This window comes from Periplaneta americana, chromosome 9, assembly GCF_040183065.1.
Source record: "Periplaneta americana isolate PAMFEO1 chromosome 9, P.americana_PAMFEO1_priV1, whole genome shotgun sequence".
Taxonomy (NCBI): domain Eukaryota; kingdom Metazoa; phylum Arthropoda; class Insecta; order Blattodea; family Blattidae; genus Periplaneta; species Periplaneta americana.
In genome coordinates, this window is record NC_091125.1 from 64,823,508 (window position 1) to 64,841,300 (window position 17,793).

Here is a 17,793-nt window from a genome sequence, read left to right on the forward strand (position 1 = left end):
GCGCATTTCCAAACCCATACTGGCTGACTAAACTAAGGTTCGCTGCGTACCCAGGTTTCGAACAGGCAATGATGCCTCGTCCCAAGGCTAGTCCCCCTCCGTGCGTCGCCTGCCGGCGATCGGGGAATGCCATGGAATGATGACGAAATGGACAAATGGTGACGGAACTATGTAGATGCCTAATACGGGGAAAAACGAGAGAACCTCGAGAAAAACCCCAACTGCGACCTTGTCCGCCACAAGTATCACTACGGATTTTTCAATGAAAAATCACAGACCTGACTGGGACTCGAACCCGGCCGCCTGCGTGACAGGCTGGAGGTCTGACCAATCAGCCACCGCAGGGCTAACACACTGATAAAGTCATGGAATGCGTGACAACATTGTGGGTGGCGTCGTTGTTGCGTGCCCACGTTGGACGCCATTTGAGGGTGAGTGGTTATTGTGACCACACGTTGGGCGCCATTTGAGGGTGGGTGCGTCTCGATGTTGCGTGAGATTCACTCAGGGTAGCCGAGGTACTGTTGTGGTATAGGGAATAATACCAAGCCGGCTACTTATATAAAAGGCAGTGTAAATTCCAAAACTATAAGTTTATTGTCGTATTCACTTGGTAAACCCTAGAGTATGTATTTCCGGCTGACTTATAATTCAATCGTTGGTCGCACTTCTGTATCGACTCTATGGCGGCTCTGAATAAGCTCTATCCGATACTACAAATTCAATATTCTGTCCAGTACACTATGACACGAAGCGAAATAGTAGTCCTGTCGACACCAAACGAAGTAGTTATTCTGCCCTGTATGTAGGGCCGCCGACACGAAGTAAAGTTGTTCTGATGATCTCCGCTCCGAAGCGGAATAGTAGTCGTCGACACCAAACGAAGTAGTTATTGTGCCCTGTATGTAGGGCCGCCGACACGATGCGAACTCGTTTTTATGATCTCCGCTCCGCGGCGGAATAGTAGTCGTTATCTCCGCTCCCCGTCACCCTTATTTATAAAAACCTATCCTACGCTAAAACTAACTATTCTATTGGTTAAAAACTACGTCACTAACTGGCCTAAAATCTATTCCCTATTGGTCCAAAGTGACCTCATAAGCTGGACCAAGATCTCTTCTTATTGGGCGCGAAATATGTCATCTCTAAATTTAAACTTTGGATTTCCCATAACATCTAATTAGTTTGTATATCTCACAAGAATACCCGTTCTTTGGAAAACCCAAGCTTGGCAGTATCTTTCCCACGGGTCTAGTCCGACTCCGGCTTTTATGCTTCATCGAGTCTATACGAAACCCCGCTCAAGGTGGCCCTAAATCTGTCCGATGCTGACAAGTGACGAAACACCTGTGTGAGGAAGCTAATTCTAACGAAGTCGCGAGAACATCCCCGCGAATACATGTAATAAAAATATGGAGATATCACTTCGCTAATAAATCGGTCTCTCCCTCTCCTAATTACTGCTTCAAATGCCCATCTACATAACCATTGGAAATTCCCGAAAGAGTTTCCAATGTTATGAGATGTCCCCGCTTTCTGCCTATAACTAGCCTCATAGTTCCCCCACGCGATCAGCCGGTAACACATTATTTACAATACAGTGAGATTACAATGTCACTACAAACAATTGCAATAAATATTACATATATCTTCACAAGCCTTTCTATGTACACAACTCTCACACAATAAGCACAACAATGTACAATTTATATCCACATTTACATATGTACAATACCATTCATTCACATATTTACATTTATTTATTAATTGATCAATTACACACTCTGCGTGCTTGGTTGTACCAGCCGCCCTGTACAGGTTCACCTAGCTGTACGCGTGAGACTAACCATCCTACTCTTTCTCATTCCTGCCTCCTAGCCTCTCCTGTTTGAAAGGCCGCAAGAGTTGCTTGTGGTACCTACCAACAGGTTTACTTTTTCCCCTTTCTACCAATTCGAAAGTATGGTCTCCGTATTTACTTTTAATTTCGTAGGGCCCTTTGTACAGTAGCTCCATGCGTGAGTAACGTCCTCTGAGGGCGGAAGATAACTTCACGTCCCTTAGCAATACCAGATCGCCGGGTGTGGGCTCCCATTTGTGGCGATATCTTTTAACTTTACCGAGTCTATACTCAGCCTTTTTCCTGATTCGGTCGAAAGCTAGTTTACACAGTAGTTCATCACTAGGAGGCTCACCCTCCTGTATTGCCTGCGGCAAACTCTTTATCATGGGATCGGGATCGATCCCTAACATAAGTTTGATCGGAGCTATTCCGGTCGTTGGATTGATAGAGTGGTTCATGACTCTCTCAATCACCTCACATTGCCTAAACCAGTCCTTATGGTTTCGGTGACACAGAATACGGAGGTACAATGATATATCCCTAAGCGCTCTTTCGCAGGGATTACCGCTGGGAAAGTATGCGGAGCAATTGTATAGCTTCACGCCCGCATCTTCCAGCCTTTTGCAAAACACTTTCGATTTATGTACCGACACATTGTCACTGAGCACCGCCGTTACCGGACCGTAAGTCGGTATGTAATCTCTAACCAGCTTGTCAGCACACAATTTACTAGAGATATTTCTTAAAGGGTAAATCTTTACAAATTTTGTGAAGACATCGTACGTAACAAATATGTACCTGTGTCCGAAGGACGATGTGGGCATTGGACCGTGTTCGTCCATTGCTACAAGTTCATTCTTTTTACCCCTGATAATGACCTGTGGTACATTGTCATACCTTACATTTAGAGGTTTCGCCCTCTGGCAGACCTCGCAACGAGATATTACCCTTCTAACCTTCTTTGACAGTTGCTTAATATAAAATGATTCTGACATAGTTAAAATGATCCTATCACTCCCAGAGTGACACATAGATAGGTGAAAGTTATTTATAAGTTCATTCTCCATACTCGCAGGTATGTATATCTTCCACTTCTGGATATCCCTACCATGCAATTTATACAAGATACCAGAGCGCAATCCATACACTTCATCTTTCACCTGTGAGATTTCTCTAGCTTTGTCCCTTAAGGCCCTTATCGTGGAATCCTCCTGCTGCAAATCTGCAATTCTCCGAAATTTTCCCGTCAGAGCTCCATTCCTCGTGGAATCAATTTTCATCACGGCAATTTCGTACGCGGGGGCGGTGATAGTTTCCGGTAGCCCCGATTTGGAATTCAAACGAGAGAGACAATCACCAAAGATATTGTCTGCCCCCGGAATATGTCTAATCGTCACATCATGAGCCAAAATTTCGTGCACATATCTAGATATTCTAGAGTTCGTCAATTTGCATCTACTCAGAAACGCTAGGCTTACATGGTCAGTAAATATGATGATCTGCCTATTAAAGATATACTGACGGAACTTCTGTAGTGCGAAGTACACAGCAGAAATCTCTAGTTCCGTGATTGATGCGTTGCTTTCGGTACGCGACAGTCCCCTAGAAGCTGTGGCAATCACATGTCGCTTATTATCTTCATCGGTCCGACATAGAATTGCTCCATATCCATATGAAGACGCATCAGTATAAATCTGAAAAGGTAGGCTGTCGTTAGGCCTTTCCAACAGAATTGAGTCGGCAAAAAGCAGTTTCGTTCGATCGAATGCTTCCTGCTCTGCCGACCCCCACCTGAAGGGTGTATCCTTCTTCAACAATGCTCTGAGTGGGGCTACATGCTTAGCATAATTGACGAGAAACCGATTCTGGTATTGTAGGATACCTAGATATCTACGAACCTGTTTCCGGTTCCGCGGCGGCGGGATCCTCGAAATGCTCTGAATTCTCTCTTGGTCCGGTCTAATTCCGTCAGACGAAATTACGTAACCCAGGAAAACTGTTTCAACTTTAAAAAATGCTGTTTTCCCCAGCTTGACTGTCATACCAGACTCTCTCAATTTAGTCAATACAAAATCGATATCTCTAATATGCCTATCAACATTATTGCCATATATAAGAAAATCGTCAATGTACTGTGCCAGAAAACCTTTCGTCGAATCACCAAAAATTATGTCAAGTGCTCTTAGTAGCGCAGATCCAGAACTCGCGATGCCGAATGGGCATCGGGTATACTGATAAACTTTCCCGTTATGTAGGAACGCTGTGAATTTTCTCGAGTCCTCGTCCAGCGGAATCTGCCAGTACGAACTGGTCAAGTCTAAACTAGTGAATATAGAACAGTCACTGATACGGCCTAACGAAGTGTCCACTGACTCCGTCCTGAAATTATCTTTAACTGAAAACGAGTTAACGTGTCGGGCATCTATCGTTACTCTTAAGCTTCCATTGGGCTTCCTAACCCAGCACAATGCATTTACGTAAGGCGAGTCCGATACTTCTATAACTCCGTCTTTTAACATATCATTTATGACTTCGTCTGCCTGATCCCTTAAAGATAGGGGGATGGGTCTACATTTATGCCGAAATTCCTCCATTCCTACCACCTTAATTTTGTGTGTATACACTCTACACAGACCCGGCGCGTCTGAAAAGACATTTAAATGGCTACCTACGACATCCATTAAGCGTTTTCTTTCACTCTCACTCAGGCCGTGTGCCTGGTTAACTTTATCTCTCACTATTTCGAAAGTATCGGTCTTCCTATTGTTAGACGCGACTACCTGCCTAAGATCGCCCGGCGAAATCTCATTACAATATCTGGCCCTACCGCTAATGAGATTACGTCCTATTTGTCTCGCCTGGACTAATTCGCCGATACATAACTCGCATTCTCCGCAGCCTACTTGACACACTCCCCTAGTTACCTCGTTACCTTCCCACGGATTGACCTCTATAATTACATTCTTACAAATTTTTAGATGCTCTACGAAAAATAACTCTTCCTGTAATTCAATCTCTCCTGCGGTTCTTTCATCTACCTCAGCTCGAGCGTTATTGCTACTGAATGGGACATGGCCTACACTGTCGTTACCTGCCGTAACCCCTAGTCTGTTTTCCCTGAAATCTAATAGCGCGTGCCATTCATAAAAGCTTTCTACTCCAATAATGATGTCGGTAGTCAACCTTTGTATCACAAGAAAAATAGCATTTAATTTCACGTCCCCGCACTCTAACTCGAACCATACTTGATATTTTACCTTTTCCTTCTTCTTACTTAGGGCGCCTGCACAGTACAGTGAACATATCGGTAACGTTTGCAGTTTTATTCCTGAATCCCTAACCTTTTGAAAAAATTCCAAGCTGCATACATTATTTGTGGAGCCCGAGTCCAACAACACACAACACTTTGTCCCAAATATTTTAGCATCTATATAAGGCAATACATAAGTCCCATTATTTTCTAACTCTGGGTTAGTAATCTCGCTCTGTCTCTTTACGCTTACCGCGTTGGTGGATTCTTTTGATAGTGGCTTACTGCACTTAGCTACAGAAATCTCCGAACCCTTGAGACTTCTGTCTAGCAGTTTCCCGAGTGTGATGCAGTCGGTTCCACTGCTACCTCGTCTCTATTTCTACAATTTATAGGCTCCCGGCCCATATCCATTCTGACCGGACTTTGCTGACGTCCGTTCATGTCTCTATTCCTACTTTGTCCCACGTTACACTGTGTAGGTGGCCTATGGCACCCTTGTGAGGCCATTTCTTGTAGGACGTCTCGCCTATCTCTCTCCTGCTCCTGTCTCCTCCAATCACCTCGATTTTGCGGTCCCCTGCTAAAATTAGGCTGCCAGAATCCCTGTCTGTAATTCCTGTTCCGAAGCCAGTGTGGTTGGGTTCTAAGCCTATTATTTCCATTTTCTTGTCTTCCCGTGTACCATCCTATGTGGTTAACCCTACGCACGGGACCAACACCTCCTCTATCGTTTCTCATCCTGTTATGACTACTCTGGTTATTCCTACTATTATTGTAAGGACCCCCAAAGGGCGGGTCAATCCTTCTCTCCCTGTTGGGACTTTTCCCTCCGTTATGGCCATTATGGTACCGACTATGTGCATTGTTGGGGCTCCTGTCACCACCCCAGTTACTCTGATTTTGGGCTCCTGTCCTTGGGGATGAAAAGGCCGTACTTGCCCCCTTCCCCGCTTTCTGGTCGGTGGGGCTTGAACCCTTTCCTTTGCCATGTTCATAATCTGCCTGTCCACTACATTCATAGTGCGTAGCGTCCGAACCATCCAGCGCAGTCAATAAATCTATTGTTTCCCCGAAGTCTCGGGGCCCTGCTACGATCAGATTATATCTTATGTTCTCGGGATACTGCGAAATCACAGTTTGGATCAGCTCTGAATCCGGTATTGGCGGATTGAGGCTTTTCCCTTTCTTAACAATTTCAAGAAAATAATCTATCATAGAGACGCCTCTTCCCGCGTCAAACCTGCTCTGATTAATTTCCTTCCTAATTCTTTGTTGTTGTCTTTGTCCCCAGTATCTCTCCGAAAATTTTTCTCTGAATTGCTCATAAGTGACATTATCCCCTAGGGCCACTAGCGCCCAGTTGAGTGGTCGGCTCTTTAGGCTCTTTCGTACGACAGTCATTTTTAAGTCATCCGGCACCCCTCTTACTCTAAAGTACGTTTCTAGCTCACTTATGTAGTTATGTGGGTTTGAAAATTCGACCTCATCAAAAATAGGGTAACCAATCTCATTCAAAATGTGAGTGGGGTACTGGGGACGGCCTAAATATGCCTTGTCGTTTACATTTATCAACTCACTACGCACATCATCCCGTGAGGTCTGACATTCCTCACCAACACTATTGTTAACATGTCTTACATTTATGTTGCTACCTGATGCCGGGCTCTCACTTGTGCCCTCTTGTCTAGAAACTGCACGGTCCGAGCTGCTATGTCCGCTTAAATTTGCGGGACTACCCCCATTTAGTACGTCGTTTATTGAGTTTAGTTTACTTCTTAATTCTTCCAAACATTCGTTATCCGCCCTTTCTTTATTCTTTATGGCTCGCTTGAGACCGTCCACTTCCTGATCCATCTCACCTATTTTCTCTTCCACCGAATTCTGAATTTCCCGAACCTTTTCCACTATCGTTTCCTCCACAGCTGATTTTAGATCGCTATTCTCTCTGGTAGCGCTATCTCTAACTCTAACTTCTAAATCCTTCATACTTTCTGACATCCTATCCATAGCTATCTTCAATTGGTTCTCCATTCCGATCCCATTCTCGGTTAATTTCCCCTCTAGCTTCTCTATTTTGTCCTCCATCTTGTTTCCTCTTTCCGCTAATTTTGCAATATGATCTCTAATCTCTCTCGAACTTTCCCCCAATCTATTTTCCATTTGTTTTATTTGTTCTCTACTTTCCCTCAGAATCTGCTCTCTACTTTCCCTTGAGTCATTTTCTAATTTAGTTTCCATTTGTTTTATTTGTTCTTTACTTTCCCTCAGAATCTGCTCTCTACTTTCCCTTGAGTTATTCTCTAATTTAGTTTCCATTTGTTTTATTTGTTCTCTACTTTCCCTTGAATTATTTTCCATGAAGTGTCTCATCTGCTCCCACAACTGCTCTAGCGTCATTTCCCCTTTGCCGCGGTCTCTACTCTGTTGCTTTTCCACCGTTCGCTCTCCCTCTATTTCTTGTCCCGCGTTATTCTCGACCTCCTCCCTAATTTCCATAATTTCCTCGTCCTTCCTTTGCTCCATGGTTCCCTTGTTTCTATTTCCTCGTCTTTCTCGTATTTTCCTAACTACTTTACTCCTATGGCTACGTAGTATCATCTATACGCTACTCTGTCATCTATCCGACGCTTGCTTTCCCAATAATAATCTAACTAGGCCTGTATTTGCACTCGACTCACTTCCAACAAATTACGCAATACACTTATTTCACTCTTTCCCCCAAAATATCACACAAAAAAATACATATATATATATATATATATACACCCGAAATATCACACCAGAAATTGAAACATATACACTTTATAATTATTCCCCCAAAATATCATATACATATATACACATTTATACGTCTTCTATTCATACTTGCCACAGCCTCTCCGAGTCGCCTTCTCTGGTGGTCCCCGTGTTGTCTTCTCTAGTGTTGTCGTGATGTCGCGATGGCTTGGTTCTGTTCCCGCCTTCCAGCGTCGTTCCTCGGCTATGCAGGGCTGAACTGCTCCGTCCGGTCCTCCTCGTGGTTTGGTGCTGTGTTCGCACCCGGGGCCGGTCACTGGAACAGCTGTCTTCCTTCGAGCCCCACGTTGGAAAGCGCCATTTGTGGGTGGCGTCGTTATTGAGTTCCCACGTTGGACGCCATTTGTGGGTGGCGTCGTTGTTGCGTGCCCACGTTGGACGCCATTTGAGGGTGAGTGGTTATTGTGACCACACGTTGGGCGCCATTTGAGGGTGGGTGCGTCTCGATGTTGCGTGAGATTCACTCAGGGTAGCCGAGGTACTGTTGTGGTATAGGGTGATGTCGGGAATAATACCAAGCCGGCTACTTATATAAAAGGCAGTGTAAATTCCAAAACTATAAGTTTATTGTCGTATTCACTTGGTAAACCCTAGGGTATGTATTTCCGGCTGACTTATAATTCAATCGTTGGTCGCACTTCTGTATCGACTCTATGGCGGCTCTGAATAAGCTCTATCCGATACTACAAATTCAATATTCTGTCCAGTACACTATGACACGAAGCGAAATAGTAGTCCTGTCGACACCAAACGAAGTAGTTATTCTGCCCTGTATGTAGGGCCGCCGACACGAAGTAAAGTTGTTCTGATGATCTCCGCTCCGAAGCGGAATAGTAGTCGTCGACACCAAACGAAGTAGTTATTGTGCCCTGTATGTAGGGCCGCCGACACGATGCGAACTCGTTTTTATGATCTCCGCTCCGCGGCGGAATAGTAGTCGTTATCTCCGCTCCCCGTCACCCTTATTTATAAAAACCTATCCTACGCTAAAACTAACTATTCTATTGGTTAAAAACTACGTCACTAACTGGCCTAAAATCTATTCCCTATTGGTCCAAAGTGACCTCATAAGCTGGACCAAGATCTCTTCTTATTGGGCGCGAAATATGTCATCTCTAAATTTAAACTTTGGATTTCCCATAACATCTAATTAGTTTGTATATCTCACAAGAATACCCGTTCTTTGGAAAACCCAAGCTTGGCAGTATCTTTCCCACGGGTCTAGTCCGACTCCGGCTTTTATGCTTCATCGAGTCTATACGAAACCCCGCTCAAGGTGGCCCTAAATCTGTCCGATGCTGACAAGTGACGAAACACCTGTGTGAGGAAGCTAATTCTAACGAAGTCGCGAGAACATCCCCGCGAATACATGTAATAAAAATATGGAGATATCACTTCGCTAATAAATCGGTCTCTCCCTCTCCTAATTACTGCTTCAACATTGAAAATGGTATACACATGGGGGTGGATGAGACAGAATGCGCTTAGAACATGACATCTTGTATTCACTTCTGTAATTTGAGGTGCGCACTCGCGAGTAGTATTTCGGAGACTACTGAATTACACTATAAAAAAGACGTTCACAAATTTCGTCTGTTCATCGGCGCCTATATGTCTAATTTTTTTGAGAGTTGGGACTGTCTTTGTCCAAAAAAAATTTCACCGCGTTCGATTTATTTGCCCTAAGTAGTTCATTTCTAATAATTTAAAGAGTTATACCTTAGCAATACCCATTAGAAAGAATAATACTTGTCAATTCTAAGAAAAACAAGCAATAGTTTAATATTTCAAGTGATGAAATATAATTAATATGTACAGATGTCTTAACCTGTCCTGCTTGCAACAGAGATGAACATTTTAAAGAACTCTTATTCCCGAAATTGTCTTTGACAAAATACTATTAAGAATGAACTCAGTTCTTGGAAAACTGCACGTTTGCAAGTGAGGAACTATGTATATTTCATCTTAAGCACATCATGGTGTAGGTATTTTGCATCTGCCCATTTCACAGTTTCTTTCATCCTTTCCTAAGTTCGCCCTGAACTGGATTACTTTCAGATTGTAACAGCAAAGTTTTTATCTAAGCTATATATTTTACATTCTCAGCTATGGAGCTACATAATTTGCGTGATATTCTACAAATGTTCCCGTTTGCCTTATTTTTGGTACTGTTTTTATGCTTCAAACTTACGCCTCTTACGTCACAATTAATTAGGGTACTGATATATTGGGCGTGCGCGATTGCGCCGCAGTTAAGGTATAACGGTGAAAGCCGGTTGGTCGCAGTTTCGATTCTCGATATGGTAATGAATTTTTCCCATAGATCTAATCCTTCCGGCCGCACTATGACCATGGGATCTAGTTACAAGGAGAGGACACGCTCTGTATATCACCGAATGGAATAAGATCGTGTGAGATGAAAGTACAAGACGTACTGTTTAAAGTCATACCTGATATGGGTGGCCAATGACCTCTCGTTTTGAAAATATTGGCTATTGTTTGTGACATACTTCCGTTAGGTGCTCAATAGGGAAGCATTAGACTGTGTAAGAGCGTAGCCGATATGGTTGGATGCTGAGTTGTTATCCAGGCAACCTCAGTTCGAATCTTAACTGGTGCTATATTTTTTTTCTTTTAATAGTGATTAATATTGTGATCGTAGTTATCTATTTACATACCTATATCATATTTCTCAATGTATTGAATGCTTCATCATGTTTTAAACAAATTACTAATTAACTAACATTGTATTGTAAAGGATAAACATTGAAATACTGCTCACGTAGGAAGGTAAGGTGTGTCACTGGTGTCTGTTCTATTTCTGCAGCAGCTATTCCATTTCATTTTGTACCCGATTCATTATGATGTCATAAAAACACACAAAACGTACATATTTCCTGCACCATGCACAGCAAATGAAAGAAGGTTGTCCACTGTCACATACATTTTTCCGAACCTCTGCTGCGAAATAGATGTCCTTCACATTCACAAACACTTCTCGTTCGTTTATCAATTTTGATGCATACCACGCATATTTCAACATGGCTTTGAATATAGGAACTGACAACTGAAAGTGAATTAAAATAATAATAATAATAATAATAATAATAATAATAATAATAATAATAATAATAATAAGCTTTAAAAATTAGAAGGCATTATGATTTGAACTCGGGGTGCCTGGATAACAACTCAGCATCCAACCACATGAGCTACGCTGTTACACAGTCTAACGCTTCCCTATTAGGCACCTAACGGAAGTATGTCGTAAACAATAGCCAATATTTCCAAAACGAGGGGTCATTAACCACCCATACCAGGTATGACTTTAAACAGTGTGTCTTGTACTTTCATGTCACAAAATCTGATTTAATTCGGTGATATACAGAGCGTGTCCTCTCCTTGTTAGTCTCTAACAGAAATGAGTACCAGGGACTTTTTCTTGGGAGATAATGGCGGTAGGTAAGTAGAACTAACATCCCTACTGCCATTAACCCTTGGTAGAGGGGAAGAGAAGGCCTGATGGCCTTATCTCTACCAGTTTAAATAAATAAAAATAAAATATAATTAAATGTCGATTGTTTGTAAATGGGGAAGTTTTAACCTCTCGCCACCCTCTGGGCTGATTTGGCCCGTTATGGTGTTGACTTTACCTTTACCTTTTACTGACGTACAGTATTGATATTTGTAATAATATATTATGTCCTCGCTGTTCCGTAATATGACTAATTATCCACCGCTATGGAGCAACGGTTAGCATGCCTGATTGTGAAACGACCGGACCCTGGTTCAAATTCTGATTGCAACAAGTTGAGGTTTTATCCGCGGTTTTCCCTCAACCCATTACGAACAAATGCTGGGTAACTTTCCACGATGGACCCTGGACTCATTTCGCTGACATTATCATATTCATATCATTCAGACGATAGATAACCATAGCAGTTGATACAGTATTGTAAAATAAACAAATAAACTATGACCTAATTAGTTGCAAATACGTAAGCCTTAGTGACTTTGTTTTAGGTAATCCACACAAATTAGATTCGTTAATGTACAAAAATGTTTCATTCTTGGAGAAAATTAATTTTAAAAACATTAAGTCCTTGGTTTGACAGCCCATGTAGGGCCAAGAACACCAGTCGACTGATGGCCACACGTCCACATGTCTCAGCAAAGGTGAACGTCCAGAATATGTATATGTGTGTATCTAATGCCTACCCACTTCTTGCGTGATTCGAGTTCCGCATATTGCGGATAGATGGCGGGATTTTGACCCATTTACAATTTGTATACCTCTTCGGTGGCGCATGCTATATATGATGTGTATCTGGGAGGAGTTATGTCATGTACTAGGGTGAGTGTATATGTAAGTGTAGTGTATGAAATGGGTGAGGATGATGATGATGAGGAAGGGACAAGGAGAAACCCGGTACTAGCACGTAGCCTACTCCTGTCGAATAGCACCAAGGGAACCACCAGGCTTAACGTCCCCATCAGACGGACGAATATCTATCAACAGTGACATACGTATGCCTTCTCTTCATATGCACTGCGGAGAGATTTGGGATTTAATCCAGGCATATTGCTGTACAATTTAGTAATTAGAAGTTGTGCACTGCTACCTCTCCTAGTTCCGAGGTAGAAATTTTACATGAAAATTTCTGATCCCGCCGGGAATCGAACCTGGGCCGGCTAGTCTGGAGGCAGACGTGCTGCCACAGAGCTAACTTGGCGGACACACGTGCAAAATTAACCACACAATTTTGAGATACCATTAGGAAAACGTCATGACAGTTATTTTAGTCCAATGTTAGTTAAATTAGCTTTAAATATCTTACAATATACATCTCTGCAGTGGTTGAAGAATTAGGTTACACAATCGTTACAAACTCAATCGATTGAATAAATTTCTTACCTATTAAAGTAATGTACAATTGCCGAAGTTTTCCAGTTTTCTCCTGCGACAAGTTGAGTAATCTCCAATATTTCATAGCTTCAGAATCATTGACCACAACTACATAGCCTTCTTTCCCACTTGGATAACTACATATTGTATTTACACGTTGAAATTCCCTAACTAACACAAACTCGCAGAACTAGTTCATTTGCAAGCCACTTTCATTTATCATTTATCTTATCATACATTAGATAAATCTACTTGCCTACAAGTAACTACATTCGCTGATACCGACATTCCTTTGGACGCTTCTTTTACCATTTCAGTTACTCTTCAAATTGAACTCTTCTTTATTGTACATACATACATACATACATACATACATACATACACGCACACACACACAAGAAGGAAGCAGAAGTATGCTTTGTTCTTCATTTTGTTTACCTCGTCTTGTTTAATAGGATGGTGTAGGACTGCAAAGACTATTCTAACTCCATTAATTTTCGTACAAAAACGTATCATCAGAATTGTCTGCATAAACCACTTCATTATCTGACACAATTTATTTATTCTAAATTCCAAGCACTACTCTTCGGAAAATGAAGGATACCACTTCGATCTAGTCAGTCAGGTAAATTGCAAAAGTTAACACAGTAAAGATATCATAAAGTTATTCAGTGATTATAAGTGTTAAAAGAGTGTATCAAACAATTAATAATAACTGATGAAATATAGGCTACAAACATACTTCACTAATTAATTTTCACAAAAGTCAAATGAAATTTGTAACCGACACACATGAACATAATGACAGAAGAAATGTCCCAACTCTTTTGGCAGAGCCTAAATACTTGAAGAGTCCACTGCAAGAATGATGGATGTCATTTGGAATACATTTTTCAGGAGAAGCAATTGAAAGTTTGACATGCTTAGCGCTCAAAGCTTAACTGTGATTTTCCGATTATTACTGGACAATGACTATCAGTGTTAATGCCATGTAACTCTCTATGTACGTTCTATATTTCTTAAGCTATGCATTGACAGTCTTGGTTCATTTTCGACAAAAAAGTGACATCCATCATTCTTGCAGTGGACTCTTCACTTTACAGCTGCTGCATTAAGACACAGTAGGAATTATGGGCAAAGATTATAATAATTCAGTATTGAACCCAGGGTGCGAATTAAGATGTCTGATGAGGGGAGATAGAATCCTAGATAGAGAATACCATACATAAAATTATTATTATCCTCATTGTCTTGCATCTTGGTAATAATAATAATAATAATAATAATAATAATAATAATAATAATAATACGAGTAATAATAATAATAATATAATAATAATAATAATAATAATAATAATAATATCCGTGAACAGGAATTCCTAAGTTATTGATTGTTGTCAGTTTGCCGGTGGTAATAATACATCAATATTATTTTCTTTGCTTACTTTGTACTTTATAAAGTACATATACTCGTATTAAAACAATTATATTTTGTGAGGGGGAGATAGAAGTTATCCCTGGCAGGGATGTTAATATGAATTTATGAGAGGGGATAACTTCCCAACAGGGGGCGAAATTCCCCCATCCCCCGTTAATTCGTATCCTGGGTGCATCATCCTGAATGAAGATTATGTTCTCGATATCACGATTTCGTAAATTTGGTATAGCAAAATTCTTCAGCGTGTCAAAATAACGTTGTCCGGTCACCGTAAACATTATTTGATTCTTTTAAAAAAAAAGTAGGGTTCTACAATGAAATGGGATGTGAATCCACACCGTACGGTCACTTTCAGATTATGTAGTCCTTGCTGAATAACAGTATGGAGATGAGTTTCAGACCAATTCCTACAGTTATGAGACTTATGAGTATTAACACTTCCATTCAATTGAAAATGTACCTCATCAGTGCATAAACCGTTATCCAACCACTGCGGATTTGTTTGAATTTCTGCCAAGGCTCGAAGAGTGAAATCACATCTAATTGCTTATCAGCTTCTTTAATTTCAAATAAAAGTTGCATTTTATAAAACTGTTGTGTAACTCATCTGAAGATGTTTTGCAACTTCATGGGAACTACGACTGTCTCAGTCCCCCGTGAATGGAATTCTCTACCTCAGAAGATTAGGGGCTGACAGACAATAACCACTTTCAAGAAAAGGCTAAACGATTTCTTACGGGCGCAGTCAAACTGAAGTTATAATTGTGATAGAGTTTAATAATTTCATTTAATTTAGGTATGATTATCATTACTATTACTATTATTATTATTATTACATAATTATTTTATTGGTGTTGTGAAGATGAAAAGAATTGTCATTGTATTATATTAATTATGTATTATATTGTCTTGTATTTTAGTATTATATTGCTTTGAATTGTATTGTATTATATTAATTACTAGTGGCTTGTGCAGCAATTGCTGCAAACTAAGTCCATAAAAGGTTCAAATAAAAATTGATCAGATTTATTTTCAATGAAGAATACCAGACATTTTGATAATTATTTGCTTCCATAATAGTGAAACATACTCCCTTTGAATGTTTTTTTTTTTTTTTTTTTTTTTTTTTTTGCCAAATACTTTTCCTTGAACCTATCCGTCTTCAGTTCTTGAGTTTCAATACCAAATCGCTAGTAACAATGTCAGGATGATCAGTGGGTTTTTCATGTGGGAGTAATGCAGTAGCTATTTCGGGTCATTGCGGATTGTATGTGAAAGTTAAGAAAATGTAAGGTTTGTCATGCTTTGAACAAAAGACTTAGCATCTTGGTATAGCTGCTGCAAGTTTCGTGAACTACCCTGAAATGTAGAGGGCAGAATCACTTTTTCCCACTAAGAGATCTTGCTGAGGTGATCAAGAGACTACAAAATCTTGTAGGCCTCTTATTTTAACAATAAGTAATACCTTTTGGTCTTTTCTTATGAATTGTAATTTTTTACGCTTCTTCCACACAATACTGATCTATCAAATACTGCTGAATTAATTTGTGTAACAATGAATGTTATTTCGTATATTTTCTGTAATATAGGCTGTTGTGAGGAATTTATTGCTGAGATGTGGAAAATAAGGCGAATGATATGCCAGAGTTGTAGAATCTTATATGCGCCCTAAATAAAATTGTCCATCGTAAATCGTTAGCAGCTTCAGTGTTTCATTTGTTGCTGGTTGCGGGAAATAAACTTACTCATCACGGCAGCAAGAAGTGAAATGGCATGGTATTTTCCCTACAATAAAATATGCTTGGCAGCGATCACAAATTTAATATAATCAATTAAACCAAAGAAATATGAAATTAATTTTGATGTAGTTTAAAGACGCAGCTAAAATAGGAAGCATGACTCAATTACTACCAAGGAAAGTTAGAGAATCAGACATATAAATTTCTATATCACACTGCCATTACATATATGAAAAGAACCCACACCACTTGATTAATAATTGTAAAAGTATTTCATTTTTAAAAACAATATTGTTACCTTACGTAAGTTTTATAGTTTTCAGTAATATAAGTTTATATAGGCCTATAGCCGTTACTCAGTAAATTATAGAAATGAAGATCTAATATAAAATATTCTTTCTCTGCGTCTACTTACATAAAGCCCCAAAAGGTTTCACTTTCATATATCAGTATATCATTATGTGTTGCATTAACTATAATAATATTTCATTTTTAATGGTAATAATGTCGTCAAATATTTTTGTAGTTCTTAATATCCAATACACAGCTGTACTCGGAAAACTACAAACCAGGGAATCAGACCTGTAAATTAATTTTTATACGTTATCAAACAATTGCACAAATGAAGATCGACATATTGGCATTATGATGGGAAAGAATCTGAGCCGTCTGAACTCTATGTCAGCAATCCTGTAGGTCATGGCCTTCGTGTAATAGCCTATTGTTTATTGTAGTGTGTGTTTTGTTTTATTCTGAAATGCAACACGGCCGACTTGATGCTCGCTTCGCTTAAGGAAGCGAACATCAAGTCGGCCGTGAATGCAATTAATTAGTTCTCAAAACTGACGAAAGATGGATTTTGGAAAAAAGGAAAATGATGTAAGAAAATTGACATTTCACTGAAAACTACTATTTTTCCGAAAAACTTTGGGTTCCAAGCTTCAAAATGAGGGGTCATTTATTAAAATCCGTCCAGCCGTTTTCCCGTAATTTCCATTACCAGTTCAAATTATGTATATAGATGTTATATTCATAGCAATGTAGTAATTTTCTATCATATTAGTTGAGTGGAAGAGAAGACCGAATGGCCTTAACTCTGCCAGTTAAAATGAACCATTATTATAATTATTATAATTATAATTATATTCCATTGTTGTATTTTCAGCTATTTCTTCATTTTGACATAACACCAGCAACTTTAGGGGAGAGTTGGGTAGTATCGGACATCGGGTAATATCGGACAGTGCGTTTCTTTCATCTATCACCAGATGATAGTGCCTGAATGACATGGTTACTTTTCTGTATGCGACATCACAGAAACGTAACCATATCATTCAGGTACTATTATCTGGTGGTAGATGAAAGAAACTCACTGTCCGATATTACCCGATGTCCGATACTACCCAACTCTCCCCTAACATCGACAGCCAGTGTAGGTCTTCCAGACTTTTTCTCATTCGTGACACATTCAATTCTCTCAAATTTGTCCATTAACTTTCTGTACCCTTGAAAACTACACGGACCAGTTCTTAAATTGTGTTTTGTTTTGAATTTTCGTATGTCGTTTGTTAAACTTCTTTTACATTCATAATAACACTGAACAAAACTAATAAATAACTATTAAAAGAACAATATGTTACAAATAGCATTATAAGTTGTTATAGGCTACATAACTTTCACAATCCTAAGTCACATATTACACTCTATGAAACAACTTAATATAAAATACATTAAATGACAGGACAGTGGCAATACAAGTTTGTGCACAAACAATATAGCAGCACAGTATAAATTTAATTTACTTAATTAGAGTTCATC

General features: G+C 39.9%; 1 protein-coding gene across 1 annotated transcript in view; it reads right to left on the minus strand.

Moving 5' to 3' along the window:
- Positions 1-12,970, minus strand: part of LOC138706034 (facilitated trehalose transporter Tret1-like) — a 36,361-nt gene extending 23,391 nt beyond the window's left edge. The window contains exon 1 of the mRNA XM_069834927.1: positions 12,808-12,970. Within this exon, the coding sequence (XP_069691028.1) occupies positions 12,808-12,883 (76 nt within the window). The 5' untranslated portion in view covers positions 12,884-12,970. The remainder of the gene's footprint in view (positions 1-12,807) is intronic.
- Positions 12,971-17,793: the final 4,823 nt, after the last annotated feature.